Below are 22,439 nucleotides of genomic sequence, written 5' to 3'. Positions count from 1 at the left end.
AATAATAATCAGGAATAAATCTCAGTTGGCTTTTCATAGCCGATCATTAAGAGTTGAAAACAGCAGGTCTGGGACAGGTAGGGGTTCCATAACCGCAGGCAGAACAGTTGAAACTGGAATAGCAGCAAGGCCAGGCGGACTGGGGACAGCAAGGAGGTGGTTCTAAGGCTAAGTTTCACCTTCCAAGAGCCTTCAGAAAGTATTCAGACCCCTTTTTCCACATTTTGTTACAGCTTTGTTCTAAAATGGATTTTAAAAAATTATATCCTCAGCAATCTACACACAATACCCCATAATGACAAAGTGAAAACAGGTTTTTAGAAATGTTTGCACATGTATTAAAAATAAAAAACAGAAATACCTTATTTACATAAGTACTCAGACCCTTTGCTATGAGACTCGAAATTGAGCTCAGGTGCATCCTGTTTACATTTGATCATCCTTGAGATGTTTCTACAACTTGATTGGAGTCCACCTGTGGTAAATTCAATTGATTTGACATGATTTGGAAAGGCACACACCTGTCTATATAAGGTCCCACAGTTGACAGTGCCTGTTAGGCCGTCATTGTAAATCAGAAATTGTTCTTAACTGACTTGCCTAGTTAAACAAAGGTTAAATAAAACTAAATAAAAAAAGAGCAAGAATCAAGCCATTAGGTCGAAGTAATTGTCCGTAGAGCTCTGAGACAGGATTGTGTCGAGGAACAGATCTGGGGAAGGGCACCAAAACATTTCTACAGCATTGAAGGTCCCTAAGAACACAGTGCCCTCCATCATTCTTAAATGGAAGAAGTTTGGAACCACCAAGACTCTTCTTAGAGCTGGCCGCCCGGCCAAACTGAACAATCGGGGAAGAAGGGCCTTGGTCAGGGAGGTGACCAACAACCCAATGGTCACTCTGACAGAGCTCTAGAGTTCCTCTGTGGAGATGGGAGAACCTTCCAGAAGGACAACCATCTCTGCAGCACTCCACCAATCAGGCCTTTATGGTAGAGTGGCCAGACCGAAGCCACTCCTCAGTAAAAGGCACATGACAGCCCACTTGGAGTATGCGAAAAGTCACCTAAAGACTCTCAGACCATGAGAAACAAGATTCTCTGGTCTGATAAAACCAAGATTGAACTCTTTGGCCTGAATGCCAAGTGTCATATCTGGAGGAAACCTGGCACCTACGGTGAAGCAGCTGTGGGGATGTTTTTCAGCGGCAGGGACTGGGAGACTAGTCAGGATCGAGGCAAAGATGAACGGAGCAAAGTACAGAGATCCTTGATGAAAACCTGTTTCAGAGTGCTCAGGACCTCAGACTGGGGCGAAGGTTCACATTCCAACAGGACAACGACCCTAAGCACACAGCAAAGACAATGCAGGAGTGGCTTCGGGCTTCGGGTCTCTGAATGTCCTTGAGTGGCCAAGCCAAAGCCTGGACTTGAACCCAATCGAAACACCTCTGGAGAGACCTGAAAATAGCTGTGCAGCGACACTCCCCATCCAACCTGATAGAGCTTGAGAGGATCTGCAGAGAAGAATGGGAGAAACTCCCCAAATACAGGTGTGCCAAGCTTGTAGCGTCATACCCAAGAAGACTCTAGACTGTAATTGCTACCAAAGGTGCTTCAACAAAGTACTGAGTAAAGGGTGTGAGTACTTATGTAAATGTAATTTCAGTTATTTATTTTTAATAAATTAGCAAACATTTCTAAAAATCTGTTTTTGCTTTGTCATTAAGGGGTATTGTGTGTAGATTGATGAGGGGGGGAAAACTATTTAATCAATTTTAGAATAAGGCTGTAACCTAACAAAATGTGGAAAAAGTCAAAGGGTCTGAATATTTTCCGAAGGCACTGTATAGCTACACTTAACTCAAAGAAACAAGTAGCGGAGGCATTTCTAAAGTATTACAACAGGGCTGATATTCCTCTAAGGAGGAATTTACCATTACAACTGAGCTAGAAGTGGTACCACGCAACATTCCTAGTGGCCATCTTTGTGCAGATGCTCTATTGAAACTCATTTAACCCAAATTATTTTACATTGTACTTTAACACTTTCTTTAATACAGCGTAATATACACAGTTACTGTAATCCAAAAATACATTGGTTACTTTTCAAAGAGTAGGCTTAGTTATTTACATTTACATTTTAGTCATTTAGCAGACGCTCTTATCCAGAGCGACTTACAGTTAGTGAGTGCATACATTCTTTAAAAAAAAATCATCATTTTTTTTTTCATACTTGCCCCCCGTGGGAATCGAACCCACAACCCTGGCGTTGCAAACGCCATGCTCTACCAACTGATCTACATCCCTGCTGGCCATTCCCTCCCCTACCCTGGACGACGCTGGGCCAATTGTGCGCCGCCCCATGGGTCTCCCGGTCACGGCCAGCTACGACAGAGCCTGGATTCGAACCAGGATCTCTAGTGGCACAGCTAGCACTGCGATGCAGTGCCTTAGACCACTGCGCCACTCGGGAGATATACACTACTGCCGTATGAAAGCCAAACATACAGTATATGAACTAAGGATTTGATGAATAAAGTATTTGTTTCTTAAGCGTTAGTTACCCAGAGGGGAGAGACTCTGGTCGGTCCCATGTCGTCCTCTTCTCAATGTGATCCACGAAATACATGCGGCCATTCTGGTCCACCCTCTGCTCCCAGCTTCATACAAAACATATAGAACAGTCAGAAACTAGAGTTGACAGGCAACAGGCTTTCGCAAATGTAGTCTTAATACCTAAAGGAATGTTAAGTTCCTCATAAAAAGCATAGTAAAAATGTGCATTCACATTTCAAAAAATATTACTACTAGTAACTGATGTACATTTTACTATTTATACTTATTACATGCAACTACCCACGTTATACATTATACAATAGGGATACTGGCACTTATGTAACAGACTAAACGCTGACTAGAGTAATCCATTATCTTTTTGACTGACTGTCACATGAGTTAGCCATTTCTCAAGTCCCATCTACTGGCAGTTGAGAGGTTGTTTGAAATATAAAATTGAAGTGTCAACCGCTATTCATAACCAATGTGGAGTTAAACATTGAGTCAACTCTACAAAGTGGTGTACTACTAAAGTCAACCTTAACGCTCACTTTTACACAATGCAGACACACAGCGTGGGGATATATTGCACAAAACATACAGTAGGCTATATAGGGCATACAGTCAACTCCTGACACTCTTTTTGTACTTGCTAATGATAAACATCTGGTTAGGAATCTATGAGAGTCCCCTTACCCTGGAGGCAGTGGACCGTTAGGGATGACTCGGGGGGGCCCACCGGCTGGGGGTGCACCGGCTGGTGCCCCGATGGGCGGGGGGCCGCTGGCTGCCTGTGGGGGTGCAGCTCCGTTCTCCTGAGGGGGGTCTGAGGAGGTCCCGCTGGCCGAAGCCAGGGACGAGCCGTCTGCAGCAGGGGGCTCACTCACCTCGCTGTGGGTGGAGCTGCTGGAGGAGGCTGGACGGAGGAGAGAAGGTTAGCTGTGGTCGCTAGGAGACGGTAATGAGAATCTAGTAAATAAGGCTAAGGTTACTAGAATGCATATCTGTGTTGAATACCATATCTGGCCAGCACTTTATTCTTTCAATTTCACAATATGGCATGAATAGTGAATGGCATTAAAACATGACAGTTTCATTACATGAGAGAAGGCAATAAATGGACATGGCATTAGCATGTCAACACATGAAAGGAATATCTTTCAATAGTTCTGTCAGAGAATTCTATGGTTATCTCTTGTATTACTATGGTTTTACTTTTTCTATAGTATAGTATTTCTATAGTTTGGCTATGGTATTACTACGGTATTGCTGTGGTATTTCTATTGTATTACTACGATATTTCCATGATATTTCGACCGTATTTTTATATCAAGGGTAATACTATGGTATTTCGATAGTATTTCTACGGTATTCTTTTTGCTTGGTGCCCACCTGGGGAAGCGGCTGGTCTGCGTGGGGTGGGTGGGGGAGGCCGTGCAGGTCTGGGCGGCCGTGTGGACTTGGAGCCCCCTGGGGATGGGGCGGGAGACCCCGTGCTGCTGACCGTGTGGCTGTTGGGGACGATGACCCAGTCCTCTGTGGAGTCACTGGAGGGGGACGTGTCCCTGCTGGATCTGGGTGGTATGATATCACTAAAAGTCAAAAGATGGAAACAAAAGTAACAATGCCAATGGATGCTGATCCTCTTTCAACAAATACTTTTTCTTCGACGTTTTCACTGTAATGTAGTGCCTTTTGCTTTTTGTTTCCCTTTGTGCCAATTATTTTTGTGATCAACCTTTTTATTTACTACTTTTATTTTACAATACACACATACCGGAGGATCCCATCACTGATATCAGCAATTATGACACTACAAAACAATATAAATATTTACATACTGTCAAGAGTTAACGTCATGTAAAATAAAATGTCCTCCCCTCTCCCTTACCAAGAATGTCAATTAATTAGGATCAAGAATTGTTAAGATATGTCCTTTGTTAAGATCATTGCAAATCAGCAAGCAGTTATCCGGACTTCCCAGAGTATATCGATAACGTATTGAAAAAATGCAACTGATATTGATATAGATTTTCCATATCGGTGCCCATCTCTAGTATTCACAATGGGAAGATATACTACTGTGACTGAGTAATATACAAAAGTATTTTCAAATCAAATCAAACTTTATTGGTCACATCCACATGTTTAGCAGATGTTATTGCGGGTGTAGCGAAAAGCTTGTGTTTCTAGCTCTAACAGTGCAGTAATATCTGTGTTTGTTTGTTTGTTTTTTACCCCTTTTTCTCCCCAATTTCGTGATATCCAATTGGTAGTAACAGTCTTGTCCCATCGCTGCAACTCCCGTACGGACTCGGGAGAGGCGAATGTCGAGAGCCGTGCGTCCTCCGAAACACAACCCAAACGAGCAGCACTGCATCTTGACACAATGCCCGCTTAACCCGGAAGCTAGCCGCACCAATGTGTCGGAGGAAACACCGTACACCTGGCGACCGTGTCAGCGTGTACTGCGCCCGACCCGCCACAGGAGTCGCTAGTGCGCGATGGGACAAGAACATCCCTGCCGGCCAAACCCTCCCCTAACCTGGACGACGCTGGGCCAATTGTGAGCCGCCCCATGGGTCTCCCGGTCGCGGCCGGCTGCGACAGAGCCTGAACCAGGATCTCTAGTTGCACAGCTAGCACTGCGATGCAGTGCCTTAGACCACTGCGCCACTCGGGAGGCCCAGTGCAGTAATATCTAACAATTCAAAACAATACACACAAATCTAATAGTAAAATAATGGAATTAAGAAATATATAAATAAATATTAGGACGAGCAATGTCGGAGTGGCATAGATTAAAATACAGTAGAATAGAATACAGTATATGAGATGAGTAAAGCAAAAATGTGTAAACATTATTAAAGTGACTAGTGTTCCATTATTAAAGTGGCCAGTGATTTCATGTCTATGTATATAGGGCAGCAGTCTCTAAGGTGCAGGGTTACGTAACCAGGTGGAAGCCGCCTAGTGATGGCTATTTAACAGTCTGATGGCCTTGAGATAGAAGCAGTTTTTCAGTCTCTCGGTCCCAGCTTTGATGCACCTGTACTGACCTCGCCTTCTGGATGATAGTGGGGTGAACAGGCAGTGGCTCGGGTGGTTGATGTCCTTGATCTTTTTGGCCTTCCTATGACATCGGGTGCTGTAGGTGTCCTGGAGGGCAAGTAGTTTGCCCCCGGTGATGCGTTGGGCAGACCGCACCACCCTCTGGAGAGCCTGCGGTTGCGGGCGGTGCAGTTGTCGTACCAGGCGGTGATACAGTCCGACAGGATGCTCTCAGTTGTGCATCTGTAAAAGTTTGTGACGGTTTTAGGTGCCAAGCCAAACTTCTTCAGCCTCCTGAGGTTAAAGAGGCGTTATTGCGCCTTCTTCACCACACTGTCTGTGTGGGTGGACCATTTCAGATCATCAGTGATGCGTACGCCGAGGAACTTGAAGCTTTCTACCTTCTCCACTGCGGTCCCGTCGATGTGGATAGGGAAATCTCCCTCTGCTGTTTCCTGAAGTCCACGATCAGCTCCTTTGTTTTGTTGACATTGAGTGAGAGGTTATTTTCCTGGCACCACACTCCCAGGGCCCTCACCTCCTCCCTGTAGGCTGTCTCGTCATTGAGTTGGAGGCGTGCGTGGCCACGCAGTCATGGGTGAACAGGGAGTACTTGAGGGGGCTGAGAACGCACCCTTGTGGGGCCCCCGTGTTGAGAATCAGCGAAGTGGAGGTGTTGTTTCCTACCTTCACCACCTGGGGGTGGCCCGTCAGGAAGTCCATCACCCAGTTGCACAGGGCGGGGTTCAGACCCGGGGCCCCGAGCTTAATGATGAGCTTGGAGGGTACTATGGTGTTGAATGCTGAGTTATAGTCAATGAACAGCATTCTTGCTGACTCAATACCTTAATAAGTACATTTTCCCAAACATTTACAAAAGTAGGTTTGTTCACTTGAAGCACTTACAGAAGACATAAAACAATTATGAGAAAATACTATAGTAGTATAAAAACACGATACCTGTTGCCACTATCTCCGTTCTGTCTCACCTCCCCGTTTGGAACAGCAACTGTTGAAATGTTTTTAAACATCAAAACAAAGAAGAATACAATTCTGAGGGGAGAAATAGATCACATTCAATCCAGGGAAAAATATTAAAGGGATAGTTCACCCAAATCACAAAATGACCCTGTAAGCTGTCTATGGACAAAGTATGACAGCAATCCATGCTTTGATCTGGCCACTGTTTCAAATGCAAACTTTTTTGTGGCACAAATGCAAGTCAATGATACCTATAATATTCCCACGGGGGCCAGTATGAAAAATGTATGCACTCACTAACTGTAAGTCGCTCTGGATAAGAGCGTCTGCTAAATGACAAAAATGTAAAATGTAACTAGCATTTATGCGTAATAAATCAATGTCATTTTGTAATTTGGGTAAACTATCCCTTTTAAATCACATGACCCTCACCATGGTCCCTCTCTGCAGAGGTGAATGTCTCTGGGTCCACCTGCATGCCGTCCAGACAGACTGACAGGTCCCCCACCACGTCTGTGTGGTCTCGGTCTGAACACAGCTGCAGGGTCTGCACCACCTCAGACACTGACACACAGGAGAGGAGAGTTGAGAGATTTGGCATGCACGCACACCGCACATACACAAAGACATGCACACACACAGGCATGTAAGCATGCGTGCGCACACACATGCTAGTTTGTAAACAAACTAAAAAACATGGATGTGGTGGATTAGCTTGAATTCTAGCCTAGATGTAGTCCCATCTCATGTGAGAAATATGACTTGTGTTCCTGAAAAAGCTATGGCTGGGATAACAAGTATCATATGCATGTATTGACCATATTATTATAATTTTTATTCATTAGCCTACATAGGAGGTGCGTCTGGTTCCTTTGACCTCTGACTGTAGTGCAAGAGTTTATGAATTGGTGTTTGAGGGTCACATGTCGACCATCACTGAAAGGACTCACTGTATTGGCAGAGCAAGCCCATTCGCCTGCTTGAGTGAAAGTCAAAAGTGGGCTAATATAAGCTGTGGTGAGGGCTGCTTCACAAAGAATAACATACATGTATCAAATAGTGGATTAGAGAGGAACATCTCATTTCCCCCTACCAGACCACAGCACACACATACAAATATTATTCCATAGCGTGTTTGCAGAGTCAGACAGATTTAGGCCTATGTGCAGGCCTTGACAAGACAAAAAGTATTTGTTAGTATATAAAGGCCTATATGTAAATATGACGATCACTTATTGCAAAGCTCTTGTATATCTTATGTCCCAATGCATTACGCTTTTCCGGTATCAAATAGTCAGAGATTTCAGATAATCACATTTCATACTATCTGCTCTGTGCCTTATAGGGAGAAGAGAATGAACTCACGTTTCATATCATTGGACTTTAGGGTTTCACTAATTTCCAATGTGGCCATTCCCAATAAGATGTCGGCCTTCAGCGTCTGATGACTCCATACCCGGAAAATGAGCTTACTGAAAGGTGTGAGAATTCTGTGTAGAGGGAAAAAGCATATTTAGTTACGGTTGAAATACTGCACGTAAGCTATACAACAGTACACAAGGAGGAGACAATAGTGTTGTCACGACACCAGAATTTTTACTTCGAAACCGATACCAGGTTTAGTATCACGATACTCGATACCACAGCAACAAAATAAGGCCTATTAGCCAAAGAACGGCAATTGATCCAGACAGATATTTTTAGTTTAATATCTTTACATTTGACATTTTAGATTTTCTTACGTATGCACATACAATCAATGTGACTTTTTTTAACCAATCTAACTACAAAACAACATATTGGTAGTAATTTATTTTAATAGTAAATCTCTATTGATAAACTGGGTAAATCAAGATGTAGCCTATTCACAATACAGGTGAATGCATATTCAATATGTATGCGCATGCATCGAGTTATTGAGCTTGTTTTGGCTGATATCACGAGGCTACAGATAAAATAACAATGTTTACCTTCCATTTGGGTAGGGCTGTCCACGACCACCAAAAAATCTTGGGTCGACCGAAAGTCGTCTGTTCGTTTTCCATATATAGACATACCCTATGTGTTTTTAAAAAATCAACTATACGCATTGAGCTTGTCTGAAGCTTTAAGCTTACGGTTTGATGAAATAAGACAAATGCCTCAAGAGGACACCAGAGATCTAGATAACCAGAAGACAAAAAACGTAACCTGGGCTAACTATTCTCCTCACGCTCCTGCTGGCTTTTGCAGATTCTGCCATTACTCTCCTGAAGTTGCTGGTAATAGGCAACTTTTCTCATGTGGAATGCCAATTTATCTTACCATTTCTACCGCTCTGCATGCAAGTTATGGTTTTCATATGCACATTTTCGTGAAACAGTCATTTCTAATAATGTCTTCATATCTCAAAATCATTGTCATGTGGTTAATCAAAATTATATCCAAATCTAAATGAAAAATGATACAAACCTAAAAAGTAACTTATATTGCCATCTATGTAAAAATAGCCTACATAAACCCAACAAATAAAAACATTGCAGCCTGCAGGTAGAAAATATCCTGATAAAAATAAATATCCATAAATCACATTGGCTACACATGGCCTGTCTACAACGAACTTGAAACATTGTATAAACTATTAATTTGGGTCCGGCCCGAAGCTTGCACTAACGAACTTACAACATTGTATAAAATATTCTGGGCCCTCAGAGTTTCCTGTGCCAGTTAGCTCGGTACAGACACAGCTGTAGGCTATTTGCGCAAGGGATAAGAAGCAGTGCTTGACTTGGGCAGGAGTACCGGCACCTCATATTCTCTACTGCTTGAGTTCCTGTTCCTCTTATAGAATATTAGCTCAAAAGTATTGTGGAGCTCCTGCACCTAAACAGTACCAGCACCCAAAATGAGTACCGGAACCTATTTCAGTCCAAGTCAAGCACTGATAAGAAGTAATCAGGCAGACCTATTTTATGACGTTTCCACTGGATCAGAGCATTACATTGTTCCCTTTCACGCTGTGTGGTCTGGAAAGATTTTTCAAATACATTGAGGAACTATTGTAATTCTCAATGGATGTAAAAACAGACTTCATTTGCTTGCTGTTTTGAGGTGAAGAAAACATTGATTTGAGAAGCTCCACAGGTCATTACCGCTGGTGCGTTAAGCCAATCAGAAATACTATCGGATCCCCAAATGGGCACATTTATATGCATACATTTGCGCGCAGGCCAGGTAGCCTATAGGCCTACTTCTATGCGTGCGCGTCCTTCCTCAACATTGACAGGAGCGCTCCAAACAAAAAGACATTGACTAAATTGACAAAACTTGTAAATGGAATGAAATAAACCTAAACTTGTTTCTCACAAGTGTAGCATCGGTTGTGCGCTCTGTAAACAACGTGTCCACTCCGACAATGACAACAGGAATAATAATATTTAATGCATTAACAGAAATTACGTAACCAAAGTAACAAACATTATAGATTGGGAATTAACGGTAAATGTACTACTGGTGATATATGTACTGGGGAAATGATATACACTAACAATCAAACACAAACAATTCACACAATGAAGTTATGAAACAATGAATATGCACAAATTGGTGGGAGAGAGCGCATTCTGGAGAGAAGTGCATTGTGCATCTGGGCGCATGGTGAATCCGACGTCTGCATTGGCCATGCAGCATTTACGGTGACATGGCCTCAGCAGAAGTCAGGGCATTCATACTTCTTGCGCTTCGCAGAGCAGTGCAGAGCTGTTGTCAAGGAAGTGAGTTTGTGTTTTCTACAAGGTGTACCGACCCCACCTACCATCAACCAATCATGTCAATGCAGAGCTGTACAGAGCCCTCCGCATTGTTACATTTGGGAGGCGCATGGCGATGCGCAATATATATATATGAACGCAAATATATATATATTTGTTACTGCTCGACTAAAACAATCTCGGTCGACCAACAGCCTAACGACCAAACAATCGACTAATTGGGGTCAGCCCTACATTTGGGACTTACTTTATTGTACTGATCAACAAGCACAACAAGCAAGCTCTTCCTTTATAAAAGTGTGCTCTGTCTCTTTAAGACCCATGACGTCATTTACACACAAAGACAATCTTAACGTTTTTAAAGTGTTCTAGCCTGTACTGGACATTATTTTGGGAACAGTAATTAGCAGTTTCAACATTTCTACATTCTGTGTTGCACTATTCAAATGTGTTAACTTTTGTGCAGCATAGGTGGTGATGCAGCCCAGACTCCCAGTGAGTTCAGTGGTTCCTCATGGCAGGCTAGAGCAAACAATGAATGAGTAAGTGGAGCAGGCATGGTGCTCTTGTGCTACAAGGGGACATCGGCTGCACTGATAGACTTGATCCTCTCTCAATCAGTAGACGACGCAAGACACATTTGACAGAAGTACCGAAAGTAAAAACATTTTTTAGCACCGAACCGTTTTTCATGTTATAGTATCGAAAAAGTACCAACGTTTCGGTATACCATGCAACACTAGGAGACAACATGCAATTCTTGGTGACAGGCTTAAACAAGAACACTATTATAAGGAGTGAGTTACTCCCATACACAATTGTAAGATCACTGTGGGCCGGTTTCCCAGACACAGAAAGCCTAGTCCTGGACTAAGAAGCACTTTCAATGTAGAATCTCCATTGAGGAAGCTTTTTAGTCCAGTACTGGTCTTAATCTGTGTTCGGGAAATAGCCCTGTGAGTTTGACAAATGCACTATATAGCCTATGCTAAATGAATATACATGCAAATATGAATGCAAATAGTTATTGCTGTAGCTACTTACACTGTGAGTGGCTGCTTCCATTTGGGGTTGTGGGTGTTGTTGCATTTCTCTGTCTTCTTCGACTGGCCGTCCACAGCCACCTCCACGTACGGACTGGGGCCAAACCAGTTCTTTTTGTTCTCCTTCAGTTTGGCCGACAGCACTGCGTGCCAAAAAGGAAATAAAACACACAAATAGCATGGTAAGCGAGAGTGTAATAAATGCTCTTATCAGTCACTGAAGTCAGATATAGAAATAAACCTCAGAATGGAAATGTGAGAACTACATTCACTTAGGCCTAACCACTACCTTTGTTTTGGGGTCTGCTAATATCCTACTATGTTATGTTTTTTATATTTTTTTGAACCACTGAAAATAAAAGTTCCCTCAAAATAAAGTTATTCTATATACTATAAATACTTGATCAGAGCCTGTGCCATCAGCTAGGCCTATAGAGAACAAGCACTGGCCAGTCCGATTCAAAGGTGTCTTCTACTGCCTCCTCGGGTGTCAGCGGTTGATTACTATTTCCATTCTATTCAAACGATATTACATAGGCCTACTGAAAAAAGAAAAACATACTACCACTTTACTATTAGCCTATATAAAGTACTAGCTACTTAGGGCTATAATTTCGGCTGTAACAAAATGTCAAACCTCACCGGTAACTTGAAGTTGGGCCTTCATGGTTCAGCCATTAACACTGCAGCCCACTTCGCCTATGACAGGATCTGTAGAGAAAACAAACGTGACATCACACGTAAACATTAGGAGACAAGACACTTGTTTATATTACAGGTGTCCTCGTTTACACAAGGGATTATCCCACTGTAGTCAATGGAACATTTAAATATACTACTATACTTAGGACTATAACAAACTTAAACTAAACAAGCCAATAAAATGCTAACATCGAGCATTTTGTTATACAGAGTAAAAAGTTGCCAAATAGCCTACCATGGCATTCTAATAGGCTAGGCAATCCCAACTACCATGTTACTGTTCAACCATAGAGCCGTGACATTGGTGGTTACAGCTAAACTCAGAAGGATAGGAAAAGTTAAATCCCTCCTGGATTACCAGATTACGTAAACTGGTACATCATGAGTCACCGATAGTTTTAGGCCCTGATTGGTGTCCTCAGATAGTCTTTTGGCCTAGCGGCTCATAGGTGACTGAGTTACAGGCTGTGGGTCCTTGTCAAAAAACTATGACATTTGAGATTATAGATTTCATTATTGCTTAGATTATGTAAACGTAGTCCTATGTACATAACCAAATTTGGTATGCAATATCCTAGCTAGAGTGCCGACAGAGTTGTATCCAAAGCAGAGCCAAGACAATTCAATCAAGTAGATTTAATTTAGGTTTAGGAAACCTGTCTCTTCGATAACAAGCTATGAAAATGCTTTTGCATGTGTACCTATGTAAGGCCAGTGTAAGCTTTCAATCTGCCAACAAGTTAATAATTAATGTCTAAGAATATGCCAATGGAACAGTCCACGCCATTTAAAATATATTCAGGATCGTAAAGAAGGTAAACAAACACGGAAATCTGAGACATACACATCAGTGTAGGACAGTTATTTTTGTTTGGGATAAAAGCTTAGGTATGATGAAGCAGGTTGGAGCTGTCTAAAAAAGCCTCTATTTGCTCATCATCAATGCAGTGATTGCAAATTGTAGGAAAAACAAGGAGAAAATGTATAGGATATTGCAATAATAATGTATTACAATTATAAAGCGCTTTTTCATTATACAATAATAAGGTAGCCTAGCCACCCAAAGTTTGAATATAAACCAAATTTGATCATATTAACATTTCTCTTAACACAAGTAAATAGGCATTTTTAGACTATAAATCCATAACTTAGGCTATAAATACATGACGTTACTGTTTCGTTTCCCCTGGCCAAAGGGGACCAGAGCGCATAGGCATCTCTAGGCTACCTGCAGCTGTGGTTGTTATCAGTAGGCTACAGTTGATCAGACTGAAGCACGGATTAATTGTGCACGAGTTGAAATCATGAGGCAAATCAGTCTAAACAACAGTACTTTGTCCCTCTTTTCAAGGCTTGTGTGTCAATATTTGTTGGGGCAAATGCCAGCTCGCCAGATGTTGCCAGAGGCCCTGCTGTGCTGATCTCTGCAATGTGAAAGATAGATTGATTTACACATCTCGAAATGTCTATTTAGTATTTCGAAATACGCAAGTCAACATTTTGAAATACTTAAGTTATAATTTCGAGATACTAATTCGACTTTTTTTAGATAGTGTCGACCTTTTAAACAAATGTTGTTTGTGGCAATGGGCTTCCACAGAAAAAAGTTAAATTAGCTAACTAACTAATCCACGTTTTAGTATTAGCTAGGTCTACATGGTTGTATTTTGCTAACGTTAGCTAATTTAGCTAACTAAAGTAGCTACTGTAAGTTAGCTAACTAGCTGGCCTGTAGATATTCTTTGAATAATTTCTGATTCAACAGGGTATAGATACAACAATGTATAGCCTACTGCTACATGGTATAGGAGCGATAAAATAGGGAAATGTCAAGCGAAAAGCGAAAGCGGAGATTTCAATAACAAGACCCGGTCGCTCTGTCTGGTTGAAAGCAGGCCAAACAAGCTAGCTAGCCTATCACACAACCGCTAACAACAACTCTGCTAGTAGCTATCGTTACCTATTAGTTTCACAACATATAGTAGAACAAACACTACCTAAGCAAATCAAGATTAGATCAGTAGCATGTGTCGTAAAGTTTTGCACAGGTTTGCTAGCTTTGAATTTTGCTGTCACATAGGTGAGCTAGCTAACGTTAGCTAGCTAGCCTAGGCTAAATAGCTAGCTACGGATATCTTTGAAAACGGACAATTCATCCATAAAAACGATTGGATTACGTCTTACCCGTACCCGAGGGTAGCAAATGTTTCTGTAATGTCCCCCTCACGCCCACCAAGGCATATGTGGACGGTAAATGATTTCTCAGAAAAACTAGAAAGCTATCTGACAGGTACCGCTCATAACCCTTGGCACGGTTTGCACGAGCCCATTCACTTCTTCGTCTATGGTATTTTGGCGGTTCGCAAACAAACGTTAGAGGTGCATGCCGCCACCTACTGTACTGAAGTGTGTAGTCAATCACCGTTATTCTTCTTCTTCTTCTTCCTCTTCTTTTTCTTCTTCTTCTTCTTCAAAGAGGTTTAACGGCGGTTGGCATCCAATTTGTTGCATTACCGCCACCTGCTAGACTGGAGTACAACTCCCTCATCTATTCCTTAAAAAATGAAATAATACAAAGCACAGAAATATACCCTACCATCTAACACTGCACTTACAAATTCAAAACTATTCCTAATAATTAACCCCACCCTTCTTCACTATTGAAATATACTCACTCCTACCTCATGCCCTCATCCTGAAATGATGAGACATCACCACTTAACACTCCCTGTAACTCTTCTGCTGTCAAGTCTCACACACCCAAATATCTCTCTGCAGCTGCCACCACAACCTCAATTTTCTTCGACTTGCGTTCCATCCCTGCAGTACAATTAATAACCATTGCTATAAACGCTAAAACTCCAATCTTACTGAAACATATATCACTTGCTTGCCTATCCCCCTGTACTGTGCCATTAAACCCCTACAACTCATCCAGAACGCTGCAACCCGTCTGGTGTTCAGCCTTCCCAAGTTCTCTCACGTCACCCCGCTCCTCCGCACACTCCACTGGCTTCCAGTTGAAGCTCGCATCTGCTACAAGACCATGGTGCTTGCCTACGGAGCTGTGAGGGGAAAGGCACCTCCGTACCTTCAGGCTCTGATCAGTCCCTACACCCAAACGAGGGCATTGCGTTCATCCACCTCTGGCCTGCTGGCCCCCCTACCTTTGCGGAAGCACAGTTCCCGCTCAGCCCAGTCAAAACTGTTCGCTGCTCTGGCACCCCAATGGTGGAACAAGCTCCCTCACGACGCCAGGACAGCGGAGTCACTCACCACCTTCCGGAGACACTTGAAACCCCACCTCTTTAAGGAATACCTGGGATAGGATAAAGTAATCCTTCTACCCCCCCCTTCTACCCCCCCCCCCAAAAAAATAAAATAAATAATAATTTGTAAAGTGGTTGTCCCACTGGCTATCATAAGGTGAATGCACCAATTTGTAAGTCGCTCTGGATAAGAGCGTCTGCTAAATGACGAAAATGTAAATGTACTGGTACATACCCCCTACTCTCAAAACTCAAAAGAACAGACAATGACTCTTCTGTTTCCCCACTCTCACCACCCTGCTTGCGCCGCACCAAACGACGAGCATCACACACACCGGGAATCTTCTCCTTCAGTTGATCCACTTTTACATTTACTGCTACCCCAGTAATCACTCCTTTCAATGGTGCCCTTTTCTTGAGAGCGAAACCATTCACATTTCTTGCCCCATTTGTTTAACTCTGAGCGCCTTCTCCCTCTGACCAGCAGAAACACAAACAATTATCACTAGACCACTTCTGGTTATCCTCACCGATTCCACTATACCCAACGCTTTTTTCACCCATCTTGAAACCACAAATGGATCAGCCAAAAGGCAAGGATCCACTTTTTCCACAAACTTCACTCCTAATGTCACAGACTCATCTTTATCCTGACCCTCTGTGCAAGCCTCTGGCTCCGAGTACTTCACCACACCTACCACCTCCAATACTTCACCCTCATTCTCTTCCATTTCTCCTCCTGTCTTCAGCTCACTTTGCTTACATTTCCTACCTGTCTTCTTTAACTAACCTTCTCCCTTTTTCCCTCCATTTTTAACCGACTCAAACTCACAGTCTTCCTCCCTCTCTCTCTTAGACCTCCTCTGCCTCTCCTTTTCCCTCCACTCCTCCTCCGTCATCCAAGCACACGTCTCCTTATTATAATACTGCTTTTCTCCTAACCAATATCTGCTTCTTGCCTTCTCAAAGGACTACATTTCCCCTCTCCTTTCCCCTCTGGCTTCTATTCTATCCTCTGGACTTGTGTCGACATCTTGGCCTGCGTCTTCCATTGGAAAAAATGTGGTCCGCCACATAGTCCATTGGCCACCACTTCATACAATTTCCATGCTGCCTGCTGCTCAACGCTTCCGATCCCCCTCGCCTTACTGGGTAGAGCTGGCCTTACACTGTTTTCCTCCTTCACAAAAAGCAGCCTCCTACAGCGTTCTCCATCAGCGTCTTCCTCCGTCAATCACAGTTTACAGACAGACAAAATAATAAAGAAAGAAACACAACCTGATTTCTGCCTACATAGACATACCCACAAGTAATGATTTATCATGAGAGGGCCATAAACAAAAAATAGTAACGCTTATACTGCCAGAAAGATTACAATCTCACCTTTCTGGTATAAATAGTTATAAATTGCTGAGGTGTAGTTATTTTTAGGACACAAGCTCAAGTACACAGTACAAATAGGATAAAAATATAAAAATATTGGTGACAAAACAGATGGCACTGTGATAGACTACATCCAATTTGCTGTGAGTGTTGAAGGCTATTTTGTAAATGACATCGCCGAAGTCAAGGATCAGTAGGAAAGTCAGCTTTACGAGGACATGTTTGGCAACATTTTTATTTTAACCTTTATTTAACTAGGCAAGTCAGTGAAGAACAAATTCTTATTTACAACGACGGCCTACACCGGCCAAACCTGGACGACGCAGGGCCAATTGTGCGCTGCCCTATGGGACTCCCAATCACGTCCAGTTGTGATACAGCCTGGAATCGAAGTCTGTAGTGACGCCTCCAGCACTGAGATGCAGTGCCTTAGACCACTGCGCCACACGGGAGCATGAGTGAAGGAGGCTTTGTTGCAAAATAGGAAGCCGATTCTAGATTTAATTTTGGATTGGAGATGCTTAATGTGAGTCTGGAAGAAGACTCACAAAGCATATTTTTTCATATTCAACAAAAGTGGGGGAATAGGGCTTGACATTATTGAAATACTTTCTAAATATAGTAACAATCAAATTATAAATGACTTAGTGTAATATTTCACATTTATTATAACTGTAAAATAAATATGATCATACTTAGTTGCAGTACAAAATTGTAACTGATGACAGAGCATTTTCTGCCCAGTGTTCTCTGCACAGATGCAATTCAAATGCCTGCTGACTCATTACAACTTCAGCTTTAAGCACAAGTTGAGTTCGTCTCTCTGTGACCAAGAGAAAGTGATCTTGTTTCAATTCTACAAAATAATTTTTTCATGTTGGGAGCTCTAAATCCATCTAAGAATATCACAGCGAGATGAGACTGCGTTTGCTGCCATTGCTAGTCTCCCGTCCTATTTGCCGTATTTTAAGCGGAGCTGCCAAATTCACAAACAAGAGAATTCGATCCTTTGTCTGGATAGGCCTTATGCAAATTATGTGTGAGATTTTAATGGTAGGTTTATTTGAACAGTGAGAGACAGAATAACAACAACAAAATCCAGAAAAATGCATGTCAAAAATGTTATGAATTGATTTGCATTTTAATGAGGGAAATAAGTATTTGACCCCTCTGCAAAACATGACTTAGTACTTGGTGGCAAAACCTTTGTTGGCAATCACAGAGGTCAGACGTTTTTTGTAGTTGGCCACCAGGTTTGCACACATCTCAGGAGGGATTTTGTCCCACTCCACTTTGCAGATCTTCTCCAAGTCATTAAGGTTTCGAGGCTGACGTTTGGCAACTCGAACCTTCAGCTCCCTCCACAGATTTTCTATGGGATTAAGGTCTGGAGACTGGCTAGGCCACTCCAGGACCTTAATATGCTTCTTCTTGAGCCACTCCTTTGTTGCCTTGGCCGTGTGATTTGGGTCATTGTCATGCTGAAATACCCATCCACGACCCATTTTCAATGCCCTGGCTGAGGGAAGGAGGTTCTCACCCAAGATTTGATGGTCCATGGCCCCGTCCATCGTCCCTTTGATGCAGTGAAGTTGTCCTGTCCCCTTAGCAGAAAAACACACCCAAAGCATAATGTTTCCACCTCTATGTTTGACGGTGGGGATGGTGTTCTTGGGGTCATAGGCAGCATTCCTTCTCCTCCAAACACGGCAAATTGAGTTGATGCCAAAGAGCTCAATTTTGGTCTCATCTGACCACAACACTTTCACCCAGTTCTCCTCTGAATCATTCAGATGTTCATTGGCAAACTTCAGACGGGCCTGTATATGTGCTTTCTTGAGCAGGGGGACCTTGCGGGCGCTGCAGGATTTCAGTCCTTCACGGCGTAGTGTGTTACCAATTGTTTTCTTGGTGACTATGGTCCCAGCTGCCTTGAGATCATTGACAAGATCCTCCCATGTAGTTCTGGGCTGATTCCTCACCATTTTCATGATCATTGCAACTCCACGAGGTGAGATCTTGCATGGAGCCCCAGGCCGAGGGAGATTGACAGTTCTTTTGTGTTTCTTCCATTTGCGAATAATCGCACCAACTGTTGTCACCTTCTCACCAAGCTGCTTGGCGATGGTTTTGTAGCCAATTCCAGCCTTTTGTAGGTCTACAATCTTGTCCCTGACATCCTTGGAGAGCTCTTTGGTCTTGGTCATGGTGGAGAGTTTGGAATCTGATTGATTGATTGCTTCTGTGGACAGGTGTCTTTAATACAGGTAACAAGCTGAGATTAGGAGCACTCCCTTTAAGAGTGTGCTCCTAATCTCAGCTCGTTACCTTTATAAAAGACACCTGGGAGCCAGAAATCTTTCTGATTGAGAGGGGGTCAAATACTTATTTCCCTCATTAAAATGCAAATCAATTTATAACATTTTTGACATGCGTTTTTCTGGATTTTTTTGTTGGTATTCTGTCTCTCACTGTTCAAATAAACCTACCATAAAAATTATAGCCTGATCATTTCTTTGTCAGTGGGTAAACGTACAAAATCAGCAGGGGATCAAATACTTTTTTCCTTCACTGTAGGTTTCCACTAGCCGACTCAACTCAACTCCATGGTGAAGGAAGTTTCTGATGTAACTAGTGGCCCATTTCACAATATTTGTATTTTATTTTGGGGGGTAGAAAAGCTTTAAAATTGCAGATACAGTGCCTTGCAAAAGTATTAAGCCCCCTTGGAATTTTCCCTATTTTGTTGCATTACAACCTGTAATTTAAATGGATTTTTATTTGGATTTCATATAATGGACATACACAAAATAGTCCAAATTGATGAAGTGAAATGAAAAAAATAACTTATTTCAAAAAATCTAAAAAATAAATAACGGAAAAGTGGTGCGTGCATATATATTCACCCCCTTTGCTATGAAGCCCCTAAATAAGATCTGGTGCAACCAATTACCTTCAGAAGTCACATAATTAGTTAAATAAAGTCCACCTGTGTGCAATCTAAGTGTCACATGATCTCAGTATATATACACCTGTTCTGAAAGGCCCCAGAGTCTGCAACACCATCAATCAAGCGGCACCAACAAGCAAACGGTACCATGGAGACCAAGGAGCTCTCCAAACAGGTCAGGGACAAAGTTGTGGAGAAGTACAGATCAGGTTTGGGTTATAAAAAAATATCAGAAACTTTGAACATCCCATGGAGCACCATTAAATCCATTATTAAAAAATGAAAAGAATATGGCACCACAACAAACCTGCCAAGAGAGGGCCGCCCACCAAAACTCATGGACCAGGCAAGGAGGGCATTAATCAGAGAGGCAACAAAGAGACCAAAGATAACCCTGAAGGAGCTGCAAAGCTCCACAGCGGAGATTGGAGTATCTGTCCGTAGGACCACTTTAAGCCATACACTCCACAGAGCTGAGCTTTACGGAAGAGTGGCCAGAAAAAGAAAAAAATAAGCAAACACGTTTGGTGTTCGCCAAAAGGCATGTGGGAGACTCCCCAAACATATGGAAGAAGGTACTCTGGTCAGATGAGACTAAAATTTAGCCATCAAGGAAAAATGCTATGTCTGGCGCAAACCCAACACCTCTCATCACCCAAAGAACACCATCCCCACAGTGAAGCATGGTGGTGGCAGCATCATGCTGTGGGGATGTTTTTCATCGGCAGGGACTGGGAAACTGGTCAGAATTGAAGGAATGATGAATTGTGCTAAATACAGGGAATTCTTGAGGGAAACCTGTTTCAGACTTCCAGAGATTTGATACTGGGATGGAGGTTCACCTTCCAGCAGGACAATGACCCTAAGCATACTGCTAAAGCAACACTCGAGTGGTTTAAGGGAAAACATGTACAGTTGAAGTCGGAAGTTGACATACATTTAAACTCAGTTTTTCACAATTCCTGACATTTAATCCTAGTAAAAATTCCCTGTCTTAGGTCAGTTAGGATCAACACTTTATTTTAAGAATGTGAAATGTCTGAATAATAGTAGAGAGAATGATTTATTTCAGCTTTTATTTATTTTATCACATTCCCAGTGGGTCAGAAGTTTACATACACTCAATTAGTATTTGGTAGCATTACCTTTAAATTGTTTAACTTGAGTCAAACGTCTATCTCTTAACACCATTCATTTTTTATTTCTATTTGCCATATATTTTTCAACTGTGCTATGATGTTTCACAAAAGTTCTGATCCTTTCTATTCTCATAGTTTCTACAGATTGTAAATTAAAGATAAACATTTTTGCTAAAAGTATTATTATATTATTGATCGATTGACTATGACTTTTCAAATCACCCAGCAGTGCTATTTGTAGAGTTAGCTGCAGGTAAATGTTGCAATTCTTCAGGCATTCCTGGACCTGCGACCAAAAACAAGCTACATACTGTATGGACAGTACCAAAACAAATGATCTAATGATTCTGTCTCTTCGCAGCAAAATCTGCAGAGCTGGGATGGTTGTATCCCCCAAATATATAACATTCTATTGGTTGCAAGAATTTGTATAATAATTTAAATTGAAATATTATAAGTTTTGAATCCAGTGTCGTTTGGTGTATCAGTTCATAAACTATGTGCCATGGAATCGGTACATCGAAAATCTCTTCCCAACTATTTTACAATCTATATGAAACAGCTGTCAATTTTTGGGTCCTTAAATGAAACTGGTATACTTTTTTATTAATCACAATTTTCTTTAAACAATTTTGCTCTTTAATGCATGGCCGACAGACAAGTTCCTTACTCTTTTCACCTTCAACTTGCCTCTTCCATTTCTGCGGTAATGCTGCAATCAGTTGGTTGAAATTCTAGATAGAGCAGACATTTCCAGATATTTTTGTTAGCTACATGTGTGACATAACTCCACCTGTCTTATTTATGATATCATTTACAAAGATTATACCTTTTTTAAAACATTTTCGAAAAATAGTTTAGTGTTAGGGTTAGACATAAAGTTAGGGTTAGGTTTAAAATCTGATTTTAAGAAGACACATTTTATAAATTGGCGGGGTTTAGCCATATTCATGACTTTGTGACGACCCCTTTGTGCGCAACAACGTAGCTAGTAGGCCACATTTTTTGCATGATAAATTAGAATTTCAAGAAGTTAGAGATTCACTCCCAAAATGAAAATAAAATATTTTTACACATGGAAACAAAATCTTGTGGGAGATAAAAAAAAAATACAATAAAAAAAGTAAAACAATCAATGTTTATTTATTAAAAAGAGTTTAGGTTTTGTTTGAAACAGGATTACAGTAATACATATTCATAAGAGTACACAAATCACAAACTCTGCACTGAACCTTCAGTGACAAAAGCTCTCCCCTGCACAGGTTGGGGTGAATATGTGAGAAAAATAATATATTTTATCTCTGGTATTGTTATTCATTGGCTAGCCTATCACCACCAGATGGCAATGTCTGGCCCAACAAACCTCTGCTGCAGCTACAGTGGGGACAGAAATTATTGACTCCCTTGATAAATCACTGTATAAAATAAATAATTCAAATACTGAGCTATATTGTATGCTCCAAAAAATTGGGAACTTATATTATTTTATACTAATACAATTGCTCAGAGAAAGATTAATATAAAATTGTATAAAAATAAAAAAAAGGTAGGGGCGAAAATTATGGACCACCCTGTTATCAATACCTTTCAATACCTCCCCTTCTGAGGATAACAC

General features: G+C 41.7%; 1 protein-coding gene across 3 annotated transcripts in view; it reads right to left on the bottom strand.

The window, feature by feature from the left end:
• LOC121575574 (E3 ubiquitin-protein ligase Itchy) overlaps positions 1-14,435 on the bottom strand; it is a 48,029-nt gene extending 33,594 nt beyond the window's left edge. Inside the window, exons 1-9 of one of the 3 annotated variants that reach the window (XM_041888752.1) lie at positions 14,268-14,435; positions 12,024-12,092; positions 11,383-11,524; positions 7,955-8,079; positions 7,022-7,153; positions 6,569-6,617; positions 3,950-4,149; positions 3,254-3,473; positions 2,566-2,661 (exon numbers count right to left, since the gene is read on the bottom strand). In XM_041888752.1, coding sequence (XP_041744686.1) covers positions 2,566-2,661; positions 3,254-3,473; positions 3,950-4,149; positions 6,569-6,617; positions 7,022-7,153; positions 7,955-8,079; positions 11,383-11,524; positions 12,024-12,048 — 989 coding nt within the window. In that variant the 5' untranslated portion in view covers positions 12,049-12,092; positions 14,268-14,435. The remainder of the gene's footprint in view (positions 1-2,565; positions 2,662-3,253; positions 3,474-3,949; positions 4,150-6,568; positions 6,618-7,021; positions 7,154-7,954; positions 8,080-11,382; positions 11,525-12,023; positions 12,093-14,267) is intronic. The other 2 variants (XM_041888754.1, XM_041888753.1) reach the window with 2 other exon arrangements.
• Positions 14,436-22,439: the final 8,004 nt, after the last annotated feature.

This window comes from Coregonus clupeaformis, chromosome 10 (assembly GCF_020615455.1).
Source record: "Coregonus clupeaformis isolate EN_2021a chromosome 10, ASM2061545v1, whole genome shotgun sequence".
Lineage (NCBI taxonomy): Eukaryota > Metazoa > Chordata > Actinopteri > Salmoniformes > Salmonidae > Coregonus > Coregonus clupeaformis.
Note: the sequence above shows the minus strand (reverse complement) of the source record. Positions and strands in the feature narration are given on the sequence as shown.